Raw genomic sequence first — 20,673 nt, 5'->3', positions numbered from 1 at the left:
TCAACACCATTATCCCAGAAACCCTAGACCCACTCCAATTTGCATACCACCCAAACAGATCCACAGATGATGCAATCTCTATTTCACCCACAACTGCGTGGCAAGGTACGACTCCAACACATCATTAAGTTTGCAGATGACACAACAGTGGTAGGCCTGATCACTGACAATGATGAGACAGCCTATAGGGAGGAGGTCAGAGACCTGGCCGGGTGGTACCAGAATAACAACCTATCCCTCAATGTAACCAAGACTAAGGAGATGATTGTGGACTACAGGAAAAGGAGGACCGAGCACGCCCCCATTCTCATCGACATGGCTGTAGTGGAGCAGGTTGAGAGCTTTAAGTTCCTTGGTGTCTACATCACCAATAAATAGAACGGTCCAAACACACCAAGAGAGTCGTAAAGAGGGCACGACAAAGCCTATTCCCCCTCAGGAATAGGGCCCCACCCACAATGCAAATAGTCCGGGTAGCCAGGAGTCTTATGGCTTGGGGGTAAAAGCTGTTGAGAAGCCTTTTGGTCCTAGACTTGGCGCTCCAGGTAACTGCTTGCCATGCGGTAGTAGAGAGAACAGTTTATGACTGGGGTGGGTGGGGTCTTTGACAATTTCTAGGGCATTCCACCGTCTGTTGTAGAGGTCCTTGATGGCAGGCAGTTTATCCCCAGTGATGTACTGGACCGTACGCACTACCCTCTTTAGTGCCTTGCGGTCGGAGGCCAAGCAGTTGCCGTACCAGGCAGTGATGCAACCATGCTCTTGATGTTGCAGCTGTAGAACCTGTTGAGGATCTGAGGACCCATGCCAAATCTTTTTAGTTTCCTGAGGGGGAATAGGCTTTGTCGTGCCCCCTTTACGACTGTCTTGCATTGTGTCCCGCCACCTGCCACCCACCACCCGCCAACCCCTCTTTTTGTCTTCCAACAAGACAATGATCCAAAACATAAAGCAAAATCTACAATGGAATGGTTCAAAAATAAACATATCCAGGTGTTAGAATGGCCAAGTCAAAGTCCAGACCTGAATCCAATCGAGAATCTGTGGAAAGAACTGAAAACTGCTGTTCACAAATGCTCTCCATCCAACCTCACTGAGCTCGAGCTGTTTTGCAAGGAGGAATGGGAAAAAATGTCAGTCTCTCGATGTGCAAAACTGATAGAGACATACCCCAAGCGACTTACAGCTGTAATCGCAGCAAAAGGTGGCGCTACAAAGTATTAACTTAAGGGGGCTAAATAATTTTGCACGCCCAATTTTTCAGTTTTTGATTTGTTAAAAAAGTTTGAAATATCCAATAAATGTCGTTCCACTTCATGATTGTGTCCCACTTGTTGTTGATTCTTCACAAAAAAATACAGTTTTATATCTTTATGTTTGAAGCCTGAAATGTGGCAAAAGGTCGCAAAGTTCAAGGGGGCCGAATACTTTCGCAAGGCACTGTATGCACAGTAACTTTAACCATACCTACATGTACATACTACCTCAATTAGCCCGACTAACCGGTGCCTGTATATAGCCTCGCTACTGTTATAGCCTTGCTACTGTATATAGCCTCGCTACTGTTATAGCCTTGCTACTGTATATAGCCTCGCTACTGTTATAGCCTCGCTACTGTTATAGCCTTGCTACTGTATATAGCTTCGCTACTGTTATAGCCTTGCTACTGTATATAGCCTCGCTACTGTTATAGCCTCGCTACTGTTATTATTCACTGTCTTTTTACTGTTGTTTTTTATTTCTTTACTTATCCATTTTTCTCCTAATACCTATTTTTTACTTAAAAATTGCACTGTTGGTTAGGGCCTGTAAGTAAGCATTTCACTGTAGTACACCTGTTGTATTCGGAGCACGTGACAAATAAACTTTGATTTGATTTGATACAGGGTCAGATATTTTGTTCATCCTCCTAATAATGAAGGCTAGAATTGAGTAGGCAATCTGATCCTAGATCTGTGGTTAGGAGGTAGTGTGAGTTCAGAGCAGTGCTAAGAGCCCAGGTGCAGTACAGGTTATGGTGACCTGTGTTAAGTGACCCTGATGGAAAGCCATGGCCTACTGCAATCCTCTTAGAGCTCGGCATAGATCCCGCTGTATCCCCTGGGAGGACAAACACCTCTAGCCTCTACACACTCATCACTTCATCCTCTCCTCCATCCCGGAAATATAGTTAGAGGGGGAAGGGGTTCATGTGAAGTTGCAGTGGTGTGAGTCAGTGTAGTTTGTAAGTTTATAAAGACAGTAAAATGTGGCAGTGATAATGGAGAAGGTAAGAGGATGGGGCAGTGTATTGAGGACATGCTAGAGAAAACCAATGGCGATAGTGGAGGAGGCTGGTGATAGGAGCTATAGGAGGACGGGCTCATTGTAATGGTGGGATGTAATCAATGGAAAAATACCAAACACATCCAACACATGGAAACAACGTGTTTGCCTGGCACAGGAGAGTGTCGCCGGTCTGTGTGTGCGTTGCATACTGTATGTGGAGTTGTGTGTGTTACTATGTGTGAATGTTGCATATTGTTCTCTCTGTGTTTGTATATATATATATATATATATATATATATATATATATATCTATCTATATCTACACTGAGTGTACAAAACATTAGGAACACCTTCCTAATATTGAGTTGCATCCCACGGTGTTGCAAGCATTCCACAGGGATGCTGGCTGATGTTGACTCCAATGCTTCCCACAGTTGTGTCAAGTTGGCTGGATGTCCTTTGGGTGGTGGACCACTCTTGAAACACATGGGAAAGTCTTGAGCGGGAATACCCAGCAGCGCCTGCCAGCTACTACCATACATACCCTGTTCAAGTCACTTACATTTTTTGTCTTGCCCATTCCCCCTCTGAATGGCACACGTACACAACCCATGTCTCAATTGTTTCAAGGCTTAAATATCCTTATTTAATCTACACTGATTGAAGTGGATTTAACAAGTGACATCAATAAGGGATCACAGCTTTCAGCTAGATTCACCTGGTCAATCTATGTCATGGAAAGAGCAGGTGTTCCTAATGTTTTGTGAACTCAGTGTACTATATTCATACCAGTATGCATGTATGTACATACTGTATATGTGAGTGTCAATGACCCAATGGAAGATTACAGAAGACTCCTCTTTTCCACAGTGACATGAATTCCTCGGTTAACTAGCTGTGTGACGTGGACATAAGCTCTTTTACAGCTAAAGCCAATTTACCCCCCCCCCCCCCCAGATTACAATAGAGCTGTCTGGCCAAGCCCCAGAGACACAGGCCTCTCTTCCTCCCTGTTACTCCCAGGAATCTGCTTGACCCAGGGGACAGAGGGAGAGGGGGGTGGGGTGGGCTGGTAGAGGAGAGGAGAGGTGGAGGAATCCTACTCATCAGAGCAAGATATGCACAGACCTTTGCAAACATTGAGAATGAGATTTCTAAAGGCTTCTGTAGTTGGCGGTAGAGAAAGAAGGGTTTTTAGCAGGTTTAGGGTTAGGAAAGAGGATATTGAAGGTTTGAGGTATTGGTTAGCTCAAGTATTCATTTTTTTAAAGTCCTAAATAAAATACAAAACATGCAAACGAAGATACACATTGATGGGGAAACATAGACACTAACATACACTAACATACACACAGAACAACGAGGGTGTTGGCATCCTCTTTATTTCCATTGTAGCCAGTAGCTGTATGTGTTTTATTTAAATAAAATAATGAATATACTGTTGTTGTTTTTTTAAAGCCCTTTGGGATGAGGTATCATTTTCCCCATCTTGAGTTAGACATGTTTCCCAGTTGCACCATAGCTACATTGCACAGCAAAAAAAGAGAGGAAAATTATGCAGAAAACCCATAAGATCCACAACAGCAAAAAAAGATAACCATATAAATGCACAGGACCAATTTGACAACAGACAATAGATAAACAGTCTAGGAGTAAAGGTATTGGTCAGCCAACTTGCATGTTCAGTATGGTAGCCACCCAATCTTCATAATGATACACTAACAACTTGCACAGATGATTACCCACCCAATCTCCTATAGTTATAATACCATGCACTAAACATGCACTTCCTCCACTCTCTTGTACATACATACACATGCCAGGTACAATGCATTCAGAAAGTATTCAGACCCCTTGACTTTTTCCACATTTTGTTATGTTACAGCCTTATTCTAAAATGAATTTAATTGTTTTCCCCCTCATCAATCTACACACAATACCCCATAATGACAAAGCAAATACAGGTTTTTATATATTTTTTGCAAATGTATTAAACATAAAAAACTTAAATATCACAATTACATAAGTATTCAGACCCTTTACTCAGTACTTTGTTGAAGCACTTTTAGCAGTGATTACAGCCTTGAGTCTTCTTGGGTATGACGCTACAAGCTTGGCGCATCTGTATTGGGGCGTTTCTCCCATTCTTCACTGAAGATCCTCTCAATCTCTTTCAGGTTGGATGGGGAGCGTCGCTGCACAGCTATTTTCAGGTTTCTACAGAGATGTTTGATCGGGTTCAAGTCTGGGCTCTGGCTGGGCCACTCAAGGACATTCAGAGACTTGTCCTGAAGCCACTTCTGTATTGTCTTGGCTGTGTGCTTAGGGTCGTTGTCCTGTTGGAAGGTGAACCTTCACCCCAGCCTGAGATCCTGAGCACTCTGGAGCAGGTTTTGATCAAGGATCTCTCTGTACTTTCCTCTTTCACTTTCATCTTTCCCTCGTTCCTGACTAGTCTCCCAAGTCCCTGCCGCTGAAAAATATCCCCACAGCATGGTGCTGCCACCACCAAGCTTCACTGTAGGGATGGTGCCAGGTTTCCTCCAGACGTGATGCTTGGCATTCAGGCCAAAGAGTTCAATCTCAGTTTCCTCAGACCAGGGAATCTTGTTTGTCATGGTCTGAGAGTCTTTAGATGCCTTTTGGCAAACTCCACGTGGGGTGTTATGTGCCTTTTACTGAGGAGAAGCTTCTGTCTGGCCACTCTACCATAAATGCCTGATAGGTGGAGTGCTTGAGAGATGGTTGTCATTCTGGAAGGTTCTCCCATCTCCAGAGAACCTCTGGAACTCTGTCAGTGACCATCGGGTTCTTGGTCACCTCTCTGACCAAGGACCTTCTCTCCCGATTGCTCAGTTTGGCCAGCTCTAGGAAGAGTCTTAGTGGTTCCGAACTTCTTCCATTTAAGAATGATGGAGGCCACTGTGTTCTTGGGGACCTTCAATGCTGCAGAAATTTGTTGGTACCCTTCTCCAGATATGTGCCTTGAAACAATCCTGTCTCAGAGCTCTATGAACAATTCCTTTGACCTCATTGCTTGGTTTTTGCACTGCCATTCACTGTCAACTGTGTGTGCCTTTCCAAATCATGTCCAATCAATTGAATTTACCACAGGTGGACTCCAATCAAGTTGTAGAAACATCTCAAGGATGATCAATGGAAGCAGGATGCAACTGAGCTCAATTTAGAGTCTCATAGCAAAGGGTCTGAATACTTAGTAAATAAGGTATTTCTGTTTTCTATGTTTAGTACATTTGAAAAATGTTTTTAAAAAAAAGAAAATTGTACTTTGTCATTATGGAGTATTGTGTGTAGATTGATGAGGGAAAATGTATTTGATCAATTTTAGTATTAGGCTGTAAACGTAAATAAATGTGGAAAAAGTCAAGGGGTCTGAATTCTTGTGTTTGTGTATGTGTTTATTATGTACTTTAGGGCAGGTCTGTATGGCAGAGGGGGCTTGCAGCTAGTCTGTGTGTTTCACGTAGACAAGTAATACTGCCACAAATATAATTGAGAACAGCCCCTGTACTGTAAAACAACTATTTATTTCTCAATAATGCTCCTCCAGTAGTTCCCTTACTCATCACGCAATGAAATATAAATCCTCTTTGGTATACGTTTCTGGAAGATTCTTAAATTGAAATAATTTAATACGTAAAATACCATTTACAATGCTACAAAAATAAATAAGCATTTGCATCACTACATCAGCATTGAGTTAAACAAAGAAAAGTACCAAATGGTGGTGGAGTTTTGGTTGGAAACGTTGCAGCTGCTGAGCAGTTTGGGAGTCCCTGTGGTTGTGTTGTGGTCTTTTTAAGGTCTTGTCTTCGACCAGGACCCCAAAGTAAGGAGACAGAGCACAGACTCTACATGAAGAGCAGCAATCTTCTTTTGTTGTAAAAAGACAACCAACACCCTCCCTCCTCCTACCCCCATCCCGCCATACCCAAACCTTACCAAATCCCAGAATACAAACCTCACCAACTCACCCCCCCCCCCCTTACACACACACACACACACACACACACACACACACACACACACACACACACACACACACACACACACACACACACACACACACACACACACACACACACACACAAATTGGTCACAAATCACATCCTCGAAACATCCTGCAGGGGCAGTGGTGTGGTGGAATCCCATTTGACTTTTGAACTTTCACCCCTGAACCCCCCTATCTCCTCTGCCTTTTCACCCCACGGTCCTCGTGTTGGTCTGACAGAGGCTTCCTCCATCCTCTCCACCTTCTCCTTACTCCCTTTTCGCTCTTCCCTTTTTCTGCTGCTTCTGCCCATTTTCCTCTACCTCCTGTAGCTTGTTGTAGCCGTTGGTTGCCATGGAGACACCGTTAGTGATGGGCTTGGCCGCCTTGTGGGCAGAACGTGGGGTGCGTCGGTAGGTCTGGTAGTAAAAGTTGCCGAATAGGATGATGAAGGTGACGGCGTAGCCAATCAGGGCCCACTGCATCCAGGCAGGGAATGGGCAGCCAGTGTAGAGGGAGTGGCCGGCATGGCCAATGGTCACGTGGAACTGGATCTGTGATGTACACAAAACACACAACAGACCTGACATGCACAATCCAAATGTAATAATCCCAATATAATCCGTGATGAATTAGTCAGACCGCACACTCCAAACAATGAAATATATTTTGACATGCAAAGATGTGTTTCGGTATCAATCACACACTACCTGAACAGCTGTGCTATGGCCACAGCAAGAGGGAGACTTACCATCTGAATAATGGTCAGGTATTTCTTCCACCAGAGGAATTTCTGGATCTTGGGTCCGAAAGCGGCCAGGCCATAGTACCCATACATCAGGACATGGATGGATGAGTTTATGCCTGCTCCGAAGAACGCTGTGAGGGGGTTAAAGGATAAAGGTATTTCCAAGGGGATACAAGTCGGGCTGCTTATGAGTGGCTAGTATGCTATTTCAGAACAGTATGATAGTGAAGGGTAGAGATGAACCTGGTGTATCCAGGTGGGAACATTTAATCACCCACCCTACACAAATGCATGAACACACACACACAATACGCCAATGTACCCCCCAGGTACTCACATTGCCCTCCAGGGACCCACTTGATTCCGATCCACCAGAGGATGAACATGGTGCAGTGATGGTAGACATGGAGGAAGCTGACCTGGTTGATCTTCTTCCTCAGGATGAAGAACACTGTGTCCAGATACTCCACTCCCTTAGAGATGTAGTACCACCACAGAGCCGATGCTATCTGCCAACGGGAAGAGGGAGGGAGTGAGCTTTAACACAAGATTACATCATTGGTGCTCAAAACCGTCTGGTTTCAGAGACACGAGTCTCAAAGACAATAAAGATTCCCAATTTCCTGAAACACTTTAAAGAGGATTCTGTAGGTTTCTATGGATTCCACTGGGTTTGGATTATGGAGATCAAAAGGTAGCCACCTTGCTTTTCACACACACTCTCATCATCATGCATCCTCTACACACATATGTATCAAGGACACACACATGCACACACCCACATGCACACACATGTGCATGTAACCTACAGGTGTAGTTTTCAGTGTAAGATAACACTGACATTGTTCTGAAGAGACTATACTGAGATAGAGTGTAGTGTAAGGTGGGACCAGGAGTATTGTAAAAATAGTTATTTTCACACGTTATTTCAATATCTATTCAATTTGAATGCTCAGACGGTGATTGGATCATCTGCCTAATTTTAAAGTCAGAGTCAACAATGTTAGCGTCAACTCCATCCATAGGGGATTGGTGATGACAATGAAAGGGGTCATTGATGAATGGCATGGCATGTTAGCCTGCGGTCTGGTAGAGAAAGTGGCTTGATAAGGGGTTGGTACAGTAAAATCTGATAACTGAGATTAACTGAGGGATGTATCAGGCTTGTTGCTGGCTTTTTCCCTATAGGGAAAATAGAGCTCAACCTCTTGTATGTCAGACTATCTATGGGACAAAGTAGCCTGTCATTATCCATTACCAACCTCCCGCCAACATACTCTCTCTCTGTCGTATCCCTTTGTAATTCACACACACACACACACACACACACACACACACACACACACACACACACACACACACACACACACACACACACACACACACACACACACACACACACACACACACACACACACACACACACACAGTGCTCTGAGTGTCACTCTTATCTCTCAGTAATGCCATCATGCCATGGGCGGGGACAGAAGTGGTGAGACCTAATAACTCCTCCCCTTTATGTTAAAGGTCACACCCCCTCTGTCCTGGAATCACCGTAGATCTATCTCTGACATTCTCCTACTCTCCCTCTCTCTTTCTCTTGCACACACACACACACACACACACACACACACACACACACACACACACACACACACACACACACACACACACACACACACACACACACATAGAGTAATAGTCTACAATAAGATTACAGCACGGCTGCTTAGACTTACAGAGAACCACATGCTGCTAAAGCTGGACCTCATTCTACACCTCAAATACAGAGACCCAGCCTGTATCAAATCAAATCAAATCAAATCAAATTTTATTTGTCACATACACATGGTTAGCAGATGTTAATGCGAGTGTAGCGAAATGCTTGTGCTTCTAGTTCCGACAATGCAGTAATAACCAACAAGTAATCTAACTAACTATTCCAAAACTACTGTCTTGTACACAGTGTAAGGGGATAAATAATATGTACATAAGGATATATGAATGAGTGATGGTACAGAGCAGCATAGGCAAGATACAGTAGATGGTATCGAGTACAGTATATACATAAGAGATGAGTATGTAAACAAAGTGGCATAGTTAAAGTGGCTAGTGATACATGTATTACATAAGGATACAGTCGATGATATAGAGTACAGTATATACGTATGCATATGAGATGAATAATGTAGGGTAAGTAACATTATATAAGGTAGCATTGTTTAAAGTGGCTAGTGATATATTTACATCATTTCCCATCAATTCCCATTATTAAAGTGGCTGGAGTTGAGTCAATGTCAGTGTGTTGGCAGCAGCCACTCAATGTTAGTGGTGGCTGTTTAACAGTCTGATGGTCTTGAGATAGAAGCTGTTTTTCAGTCTCTCGGTCCCAGCTTTGATGCACCTGTACTGACCTCGCCTTCTGGATGATAGCGGGGTGAACAGGCAGTGGCTCGGGTGGTTGATGTCCTTGATGATCTTTATGGCCTTCCTGTGACATCGGGTGGTGTAGGTGTCCTTGCCCCCGGTGATGCGTTGTGCAGACCTCACTACCCTCTGGAGAGCCTTACGGTTGAGGGCGGAGCAGTTGCCGTACCAGGCGGTGATACAGCCCGCCAGGATGCTCTCGATTGTGCATCTGTAGAAGTTTGTGAGTGCTTTTGGTGACAAGCCAAATTTCTTCAGCCTCCTGAGGTTGAAGAGGCGCTGCTGCGCCTTCTTCACGATGCTGTCTGTGTGAGTGGACCAATTCAGTTTGTCTGTGATGTGTATGCCGAGGAACTTAAAACTTGCTACCCTCTCCACTACTGTTCCATCGATGTGGATAGGGGGGTGTTCCCTCTGCTGTTTCCTGAAGTCCACAATCATCTCCTTAGTTTTGTTGACGTTGAGTGTGAGGTTATTTTCCTGACACCACACTCCGAGGGCCCTCACCTCCTCCCTGTAGGCCGTCTCGTCGTTGTTGGTAATCAAGCCTACCACTGTTGTGTCGTCCGCAAACTTGATGATTGAGTTGGAGGCGTGCGTGGCCACGCAGTCGTGGGTGAACAGGGAGTACAGGAGAGGGCTCAGAACGCACCCTTGTGGGGCCCCAGTGTTGAGGATCAGCGGGGAGGAGATGTTGTTGCCTACCCTCACCACCTGGGGGCGGCCCGTCAGGAAGTCCAGTACCCAGTTGCACAGGGCGGGGTCGAGACCCAGGGTCTCGAGCTTGATGACGAGCTTGGAGGGTACTATGGTGTTGAATGCCGAGCTGTATTCAATGAACAGCATTCTCACATAGGTATTCCTCTTGTCCAGATGAGTTAGGGCGGTGTGCAGTGTGGTTGAGATTGCATCGTCTGTGGACCTATTTGGGCGGTAAGCAAATTGGAGTGGGTCTAGGGTGTCAGGTAGGGTGGAGGTGATATGGTCCTTGACTAGTCTCTCAAAGCACTTCATGATGACGGAAGTGAGTGCTACGGGGCGGTAGTCGTTTAGCTCAGTTACCTTAGCTTTCTTGGGAACAGGAACAATGGTGGCCCTCTTGAAGCATGTGGGAACAGCAGACTGGTATAGGGATTGATTGAATATGTCCGTAAACACACCGGCCAGCTGGTCTGCGCATGCTCTGAGGGCGCGGCTGGGGATGCCGTCTGGGCCTGCAGCCTTGCGAGGGTTAACACGTTTAAATGTCTTACTCACCTCGGCTGCAGTGAAGGAGAGACCGCATGTTTTCGTTGCAGGCCGTGTCAGTGGCACTGTATTGTCCTCAAAGCGGGCAAAAAAGTTATTTAGTCTGCCTGGGAGCAGGACATCCTGGTCCGTGACTGGGCTGGATTTCTTCCTGTAGTCCGTGATTGACTGTAGACCCTGCCACATGCCTCTTGTGTCTGAGCCGTTGAATTGAGATTCTACTTTGTCTCTGTACTGACGCTTAGCTTGTTTGATAGCCTTGCGGAGGGAATAGCTGCACTGTTTGTATTCGGTCATGTTACCAGACACCTTGCCCTGATTAAAAGCAGTGGTTCGCGCTTTCAGTTTCACGCGAATGCTGCCATCAAACCACGGTTTCTGGTTAGGGAATGTTTTAATCGTTGCTATGGGAACGACATCTTCAACGCACGTTCTAATGAACTCGCACACCGAATCAGCGTATTCGTCAATGTTGTTGTCTGACGCAATACGAAACATGTCCCAGTCCACGTGGTGGAAGCAGTCTTGGAGTGTGGAGTCAGCTTGGTCGGACCAGCGTTGGACAGACCTCAGCGTGGGAGCCTCTTGTTTTAGTTTCTGTCTGTAGGCAGGGATCAACAAAATGGAGTCGTGGTCAGCTTTTCCGAAAGGGGGGCGGGGCAGGGCCTTATATGCGTCGCGGAAATGGGTAGAAGGCTATCATGTCTGGTCTTTTCTGGCTTATGAACAGAATGACCAGACAAGCTCTAGCTCTTGGTCTGTCCACCAAATCAATTTCAGGAGTGTACAGATGTACTATCTTAATTTGACCAGTTTCTTACAGCAGGAAAATAATGCTGCTGCAACAAGAAATGTGAATTATTATGTGGATGATAATTCATGGACATTTTAGTAGGTGTTGTTACATTTTTCGTTTGGGAAATCAAGTCTGAAATGTTTAAGTGGAAATTGCAAACTTTAGAAGCCTTTTTAAATCGTGAATACAATGTTTTTTTTTTAATGCTCTCTTGTCATAACTCTCCTGTGGCAATCTGAAGGATCAGGTAACAGTGGGTCCGCTCTACAGCGTGCTCTCTCTCGTAGAGGGGGAATGTCATGACTCTCCTGTGGCGATCTGAAGGATCAGGTCACAGTGGGTCCGCTCTACAGCGTGCTCTCTCTCGTAGAGGGGGAATGTCATGACTCTCCTGTGGCGATCTGAAGGATCAGGTCACAGTGGGTCCGCTCTACAGCGTGCTCTCTCTCGTAGAGGGGGAATGTCATGACTCTCCTGTGGCGATCTGAAGGATCAGGTAACCGTGGGTCTGCTCTACAGCGTGCTCTCTCTCGTAGAGGGGGAATGTCATGACTTTCCTGTGGTGATCTGAAGGATCAGGTTAGAGTGGGTCCGCTCTACAGCGTGCTCTCTCTCGTAGAGGGGGAATGTCATGACTCTTCTGTGGCGATCTGAAGGATCAGATAACCGTGGGTCTGCTCTACAGCGTGCTCTCTCTCGTAGAGGGGGAATGTCATGACTCTCCAGTGGTGATCTGAAGGATCAGGTTAGAGTGGGTCCACTCTACAGCGTGCTCTCTCTCGTAGAGGGGGAATGTCATGACTCTCCTGTGGCGATCTGAAGGATCAGGTAACCGTGGGTCTGCTCTACAGCGTGCTCTCTCTCGTAAAGGGGGAATGTCATGACTCTCCTGTGGTGATCTGAAGGATCAGGTTAGAGTGGGTCCGCTCTACAGCGTGCTCTCTCTCGTAGAGGGGGAGAGCTGGAAGTCGGCTGTTTTATGGCGGTCATAAAATATGCTGCCTCTGTGCTCTGTAGTGTTGGAATGTAAACTGTGGAACACAGAGAGACCCATGGACATCAAAAGTTTGAATAATTAAACAATATTTATATTTTTGAGAATGTGGGAATGTTCCGTGGGTAATTACAGAACAATCTTGCCAAAGTTGTTTTATTCTTGGCCTCCCGGGTGGCGCAGTGGTTAAGGGTGCTGTACTGCAGCGCCAGAGACTCTGGGTTCGCGCCCAGGCGCTGTCGTAACCGGCCGCGACCGGGTTTGGCCGGTAGGGAAATCCTTGTCTCATCGCGCACCAGCGACTCCTGTGGTGGGCCGGGCGCAGTGCGCGCAGTGCGCGCAAGGTTGCCAGGTGCACGGACACATTGGTGCGGCTGGCTTCCGGGTTGGATGCACGCTGTGTTAAGAAGCAGTGCGGCTAGGTTGGGTTGTGTATCGGAGGACACATGACTTTCAAGCTTCGTCTCTCCCGAGCCCGTACGGGAGTTGTAGCGATGAGACAAGACTAGCTACTAACAATTGGACACCACGAAATTGGGGAGAAAAAGGGGTAAAAATAAAAAAAAAGTTATTTTATTCTGTGACATCACGGAAAGGTAGGACAAGGATGACGATAAGGAGGACGATAAGGAGGACGATAAGGATATCTCTGCTTGTCCACACTTCCCAGTTATGAGGTTTACATCTAACGATAAGGAGGACGATAAGGATAACGATAAGGAGGACTATAAGGAGGACGATAAGGATATCTCTGCTTGTCCACACTTCCCAGTTATGAGGTTTACATCTAACGATAAGGAGGACGATAAGGATAACGATAAGGAGGACGATAAGGAGGACGATAAGGATATCTCTGCTTGTCCACGAGGTTTGCATCTAACTGAATGAATGACTATAATGGTACTCTTGTTGTTGTTGTCTCTTGTGAAGACAACAATGCGATGTTAGCATTCTAAATGAGAATTATTTTCCATTGTAGCTTATTCTCAATCGGTGGTCCCGCCCCAAGTGAACACAGACATTGGGTGGGAATGATGAAACACCCCCTTTTCTACCCCAAGTATATAAACCCCTGTGACGAAATTCACTTGGTCTTGGACTTCGTCCCCATGTTGAAATGGCGACAATTCTATTACCAAAGGACAAGACCATACAGCGTGGAGCGTTGGCTACACGGCTGGAAATGGTTCAACTCTGAGACTATCGATCACTACAGAATAAGAGCAAATCCCAGACATAGAATTACTAGTCTAGTTATGTAAATCTAGTGCGAGAATAACAACAACAGCGGAAGCATCTATTCTATGCAACAACCATCTGTATGCCTGACGTATCATTACAACAGACGCTATCCAGAGCCGCTGAGAAAGCGACAACTACGAAAGACATTGTGACTCCTGGGGAAGTTAACCAGAGAGTCTCTGATGAACTGACTCTCCAGCAGACGGACCGGCGATCCCAACAAAGAAAACAACAACGACATACGGGCGTAAATATATACATTGAAATGATTTTTGAATGAGCGGCCGTTCATGTGCTTAGGATTAGCATTTCAATGAATACAATAATCAACTGTGTGTAATGAATCCATTTTGTCTGTCCCGCTTTTTATCTGTCACCACCTCTTTCCATTATCTACCAAGCCGTCATACCGGTTTAGCCCACTAGGGACTTATCAATGCATTGTGTTAGTAATCAATAACTATATTGTTTGTTTATGTATTTCTGTGATTTGTTTAGTAAATAAATAATTAAGCCAATATGTACATGGCAGATTCAGTTTCGAGACTAGGGTTCGTGCAGATATCCAAGGGTTTGCGACATTCAGTAATGATAACTGATGAGGTAATGATGATACATTAATAGAAGACTAATCGATAAGATATGAAAATATCTTAAGAGTCGATTTGGGAAATAGAGACTCTATAAACATTTTCCGGTGGTGCCCCGACTTCCTAATTAATTAAAGTTTACATGATTCGTTTAATCACGCAATAATAATTACACATAGAATTGATTTGATAAAATAAGTCTTCACATTTAATGATAGTCACAGACACGACACTCTGCAACAACAGAGTGATCAAATTAAGAGTATGTCTGTAGTGTGTCAAGTTTGCTCACCCTGACTTCGTTGACGTCGTTGGAATAGCTGACAGGTTGACATAGGTAGCTGTATCCCGCTGCTCTCGCACCCAGGAGGAGCTGAGGACCACAGGGATACAATGTCAGGGACACAACGTTAAGTACACAACGTTTGGGGTAGTCCCTTTCCTCTAGACCACAGATACACAACAATAGTCCTCAAGGGCCACAGCAACCAATTTACACCTGGGTGAATGGACGTGTGAAATAAATTGCCAGGGAGAAATGAAAACCACCAATACTGCAGGCTTTGAGGATTGGAGTTTTGCCCTAGACCCTGTATCCTCTGTGCCTACAGTTCTAAAAAGACTATATAGATGTAACTGTAGAGGATGTTTGACAGGTGCAGTGCTGGGTATGGTATGGGAGTATGGTATTGAGTTCAGGCAGGGATGGTATACGGCATGCTACATCATCCATTTGGTGATGGCTCAACCTTGCCCACCAATACATTAGCTGGAGCAGGTGTCATATTGCTATCAACTTTAAAGCCCTTTCCAATCTGTAGACACTGACACTGGGACTGGGAATCATAAAGACCATGGCCTGAAACGAAATGGAACATTTCCTGAATTACTTTTGTTGAAAAAGGAAAGGAGCTGGTTACCTCTTTGGCGATGTAAAAGTTGAGTATCACCATACTGAAGTTGTACACTATGAGGGTCTTCCTTAGCTGGAAAGGCTCGCGATTCTGCATGTACTTAGGCCCCGCCCACAGGAAGAGCAGGTACAGGCAGCTGATGGCCAGGGTGGGGGCGGGCGATGACATCATTGGCCATTTCTCCACCCGCTTGTCTGGAAGAGGGATAGGAGAGGAAAGGGGTAATGTCAGAACCGGTCATTATAACAGACACTCACATGTAAGACCACATAATGTATGAATGTAAGACTACATAATGTTGCACCAATGGTGTCTTGAGGATATACTCAACTCTAGTTCCATATTGCGCTAATAGTGTATTGTATTGCACACACACACACACACACACACACACACACACACACACACATACACACACACTGTTAGTGCACGTAGCCTACAGGTGTAGCTTTCAGTGTAAGGTAACACTGACAATGAACTGAAGACAGACTGAGATAGAGTTTAGTGTAGACAGGTGGGACTGAAGTATTGTAAAAATAGTTATTTAAAAAAGTTATTTAAATATCTATTCAATTTGAATGCTGAGACAGTGATTGACCCACACACACAGCATAGGCAGACATATGGACAACCATAGGAGTTACAGTGCTTAAGTGTTGTTGGAGGGTGCTGTGTAGGTTAGTCAAATGAAAAGTAGGATACTTTTTCTAGGTTAGTCAAACAAACATGAAAAAGAACATTCTAACAGTCACATGACACAGTCAACAGTAGTATGTAAAGTACCACTCAAAAGTTTGGACACACCTACTCATTCAAGGGTTTTTCTTCATTTTGACTATTTTCTACATTGTAGAATAATAGTGAAGACATCAAAACGATGACACAACACATGGAATCATGTAGTACCCAAAAAAGTGTTAACCAAATCAAAATATATTTTATATTTGAGATTCTTCAAAATAGCCACCCTTTGCCTCGATGACAGCTTTGCACACTTTTGACATTCTCTCAGCCAGCTTCACCTGGAATTATTTTCCAACAGTCTTGAAGGAGTTCCCACATATGCTGAGCACTTGTTGGCTGCTTTTCCTTCACTCTGCAGTCCAACTCATCCCAAACAACCTCAATTGGAATGAGGTCGGGTGATTGTGGAGGCCAGGTCATCTGATGCAGCACTCCATCACTCTTCTTCTTGGTCAAATAACCCTTACACAGCCTGGAGGTGTGTTGGGTCATTGTCCTGTTGAAAAACAAATGATAGTCCCACTAAGTGCAAACCAGATGGGATGGTGTATTGCTGCAGAATGCTGAGGTAGCCATGCTGGTTAAGTGTGCCTTGAATTCTAAATAAATCACAGACGGTGTCACCAGCAAAGAACCCCCACACCATTACACCTCCTCCTTCATGCTTCACGGTGTGAACTACACATGTGGAGATCATCTGTTCACCTACTCTGCATCTCACTAAGACACAGCAGTTGGAACCAAATATCTCAAATTTGGACTCATCAGACAAAGGACAGATTTCCACCGGTCTAATGTCCATTGCTCATGTTTCTTGGCCCAAGCAAGTCTCGTCTTATTATTGGTGTCCTTTAGTAGTGGTTTCTTTGCAGCAATTCGACCATGAAGCCCTGATTCATGCAGTCTCCTCTTAAAAGTTGATGTTGAGATGTGTCTGTTACTTGAACTTCGTGAAGTATTTATTTGGGCTGCAATTTCTGTGGCTGGTAACTCTAATGAACTAATCCTCTGCAGCAGAGGTAACTCTGGGTCTTCCTTTCCTGTGGCAGTCCTCATGAGAGCCAGTTTCATCATAGCGCTTGATGGTTTTTGCGACTGCACTTGAAGAAACTTTCAAAATTCCAGAAATTTTCCGGATTGACTGACCTTCATGTCTTAAAGTAATGATGGACTGTCATTTATCTTTGCTTATTTGAGCTGTTCTTGCAATAATATGGACTTGGTCTTTTACCAAACAGGGCTATCTTCTGTATACCATCCCTTCTTTGTCACAACACAACTGATTGGCTCAAACGCATTAAGAAGGAAAGAAATTCCACAAATGAACTTTTAACAAGGCACACCTGTTAATTGAAATGCATTCCAGGTGACTACCTAATGGAGCTGGTTGAGAGAATGCCAAGAGTGTGCAAAGCTGTCATCAAGGCAAAGGGCACCTACTTTGAAGAATCACAAATATAAAATATATTTTGATTTGTTGAATACTTTTTTGGTTACTACATGATTCCTTATGTGTTATTTCATAGTTTTGATGTCTTTACCATTATTCTACAATGTAGAATATAGTAAAAATAAAGAAAAACTCTTGAATGAGTTGGGGTGTCAAAACTTTTGACTGGCACTGTATGTGTGTGTGGTGTACCTGGGTTTGTGTGCATGTGTGTGGTTACATTAGCAGACTGCCCCTGCTATGTGAGAGAAGAGAGATCAACACTAACTCACCTGCTATAGTAAGGCTCCATCTGTAGAACTCTACCGTGTCATTCATAAAGTGGGTGAGAGCTTCCATGACTGCGTCTGGATTTGGTCCTGCTTATGCTGTAGTGAGAGATAGAGGAGAAACTTCATGACAGACTACTTGAGCTCGCTTTTAAGCGAGTTCATCTGGGAAAAGGAGCAGGTGTGTTAGCGTAAAGAAAGCTAGACAAGAAATGTAATTAGCCCTTGAGATAGTTGAAAACCTTAACATAACATTTGGTTCTAATGTAAAGGATGTCACACTGCTTGTTTAGTGAGTACCAGTTTCTCCTGATGCGGCTCAAACCGAGGCTCGAACCCAGGACCTGTGCCTTGCAAGCACGTGTGACTGCCCTCCTGAAGTGTCTTACCAGTCGCCGCCATGCAAAACACTAGCTATCCACTAGTGCAAGTGGGGGCACTTCACTCTAAGGAGTAGGTTTCACACATCCCCCATGTGCCGCACTAAGTTTTCATGCTGCCCATCAAGTTCAAAACCTGAGTTTGCCAAACTCTGCACATGCAACACCAATTGGTAAGAACATTCCCTTGTGCAGGGTTTATTTCCAGCCTCACACTAATTGCACAGATCTGAAAGAGGACTGAACAACTGATCAGTGTTTGTCCGACCATTAATAAGGCGGGGTGCCTCCTCAACCCCCTACACAGCTGTCACTGTTCGAGGCGCTAGCTAGCTGCTGGTAATGCTAACATGCATAAGAGACCTGTGAGAGACCTGGCCGGTCGCTGCCATAAAAGCAGTTTAAGTTCATTACGGAGGATAAGAGATGAGAGATCAATGTTCATAAGAGGGTCTCTCTCTCTCTTTCTGTCTCCACACACATGGCTGTAGGTCTATATGTGTGTGGTTATCCCATCCCTAGGGTTACCCATTCTGCAACAAGATTAGAAAAAAAAACACTGATTCAAAAGTTGACAAATGTGTGTGTCATGTTCTGACCTTAGTTCTTTTATTATGTCTTTGTTTTAGTATGGTCAGGGCGTGAGTTGGGTGGGTTGTCTATGTTCTTTTTTCTATAATTTGGGATTTTCTGTGTTCGGCCTGGTATGGTTCTCAATCAGAGGCAGCTGTCAATCGTTGTCCCTGATTGAGAATCATACTTAGGTAGCCTGGTTTCACTTTTGAGTTGTGGGTGTTTATTTTCTATTCTGTGTTTTGTTGCACCGTTCAGGACTGTTCGTTTGTCGTGTATTGTTTTTGTTTCAGTATTCATTCTTTATTAAATTACAATGAATACTTACCACGCTGCACCTTGGTCCTCTCTTTCTCCCGACGACAACCGTTACAGTGTGCCACTCTAGCATGATTTGAGTTGATGCATAACATATGAGCTATGGAGAACAACGTTACATAATTGCAGCATAGGCCTATCCCTATCCATCTTACAACAGTATAGGCCTATCCCTATCCATCTTACAACAGGTGTCCATTTATTCATCTATTATTCATCCCGTGGATCAGTTCAATAACAGTCGCCACAGATGAGAATGCAGAGGCCTAAAGATGTTCCTCTTGTTTTTATTACTTTGTTAGTACTTTTATTTGATATTTTATGACATGAAGCACTTTGATACTTTTATTGAAAAGCAATATACAAATAAAGTTAATGTTATATTATTATAATAACATGCACTAAAGAACCATACACTAGAACCATCTCATGTGCATATAGATCATGTTAGGCCTAATGAATTTGTGAAAATGTTTTGGGAAGTTTGGGGGACCCTGAAAAAACATATGCATTCACTGACAATGGGGGTTTAGTTTTGTTTTCAAAACGGAAGAGGAAAGGAGAGGATGGAAGGAGAAAAAACGTCACCCAGCGAATAGACCCGGTCGCCCATGGAAACGGGCATGATCGCACACAAAGACCACGGGCGTGTCAGCAGGTTTCGGGCGGAGCACTCAAGAGGCTTAAATCCAATTGATCTACGAGCTTAGATGTAAGTGCAAATGCCGGACTACCCACATTCGCAGGGCGACAGGGGATTGTCAAAATGTGGTTGATTGAACAGGGGAAATTATGTGGTTAACAATTCATACAAAAATTTTAGTAGGACACCCATTCGTAGGAAAATATAATGAAAATAGTCTCTAAACACTTTATAGACACATTTTATAGTCTGTATCCAGTGCGTTCGTTTCTATGTGCCACCCATCTTATTCTAACAACGTGCTTGCCTACTACACGTTTCTTTCCGCCAAGTCTATTTACGCGCTACATTATTGCCATCTGTCATGCACGCTCACATAGAAGTTCACTGTTTTTTAAGGAGGAGGGAGTAGGCCTAATGGAATAAAAGTAATGAACGAACGAAACAGAATGTAACGGTTCAATTCCTCAAAGCAGCTCATGACTAATTAAACAAGACTAAGCCTACACTTTCCAAGGTTGTGCACTAATATGTTCCCCAAATGTCCTATATAAAGACTCATAGCCTAAGCACACGGTTTTTATTTCGGTATTAACCATTTCATTATAATGGAGAAAAAATACATATCTACATACCTTCTCGAGATTTAGGTGCGTGTAATGACATCCGGTGCAATGTGATGCCCAACACCTTTAAATTACCGTATTCTGCCGTTATAGCTGTTGATCTCCAACACTGCTGGACAATTCGACATCAACCCCGAATTAGGCAAAAACTACAAAAGGCAAGCGGAAATCATGCATGAGTTTCGTGCTGGGTGCTCAGGCTCATCTTCTCTGTTTTCGATCTTCAGGATACACGACGAGACTGATGGCACTGCGCATGCGGTTATTGCACTCCAGGGACCGCTACACTGACTGGAAAGACTGATGGCCCCTTTGCTTGATAGAGATAATCAACTTCCACCCTGTCCCCTTATTCAGCCCCTTCAAGTGATAGGAGAATGGGGAAGACACTAGAAATGGCTTCCCTCGCTAGAAGCATGTGTTTCAGACAT

General features: G+C 44.3%; 1 protein-coding gene across 1 annotated transcript; it reads right to left on the bottom strand.

Moving 5' to 3' along the window:
- Positions 1-6,350: 6,350 nt before the first annotated feature.
- Positions 6,351-20,382, bottom strand: LOC139407200 (very long chain fatty acid elongase 4-like). Its single transcript, XM_071150759.1, has 7 exons — positions 20,252-20,382; positions 17,706-17,801; positions 15,246-15,433; positions 14,618-14,698; positions 7,366-7,537; positions 7,032-7,159; positions 6,351-6,834 (listed from the first exon to the last, which is right to left on the bottom strand). The coding sequence occupies exons 2-7, from the start codon at positions 17,770-17,772 to the stop codon at positions 6,550-6,552; spliced, it is 921 nt and encodes a 306-aa protein (XP_071006860.1). The 5' UTR covers positions 17,773-17,801; positions 20,252-20,382; the 3' UTR covers positions 6,351-6,549.
- Between the last annotated feature and the right edge of the window lie 291 nt (positions 20,383-20,673).

Source organism: Oncorhynchus clarkii, chromosome 4, assembly GCF_045791955.1.
Source record: "Oncorhynchus clarkii lewisi isolate Uvic-CL-2024 chromosome 4, UVic_Ocla_1.0, whole genome shotgun sequence".
NCBI lineage: Eukaryota > Metazoa > Chordata > Actinopteri > Salmoniformes > Salmonidae > Oncorhynchus > Oncorhynchus clarkii.
Note: the sequence above shows the minus strand (reverse complement) of the source record. Positions and strands in the feature narration are given on the sequence as shown.

Bases quoted from the DNA above. Each gene is read 5' to 3' on its own strand.
- LOC139407200 (XM_071150759.1), bottom strand. From the start codon at position 17,772: ATGGAAGCTCTCACCCACTTTATGAATGACACGGTAGAGTTCTACAGA. The intron at 15,434-17,705 runs GTGAGTTAGTGT...TCCCTCTTCCAG, and splicing joins ATGGAGCCTTACTATAGCAG to ACAAGCGGGTGGAGAAATGG. The intron at 7,160-7,365 runs GTGAGTACCTGG...ACCCCCTCACAG, and splicing joins GTGGGTCCCTGGAGGGCAAT to CGTTCTTCGGAGCAGGCATA.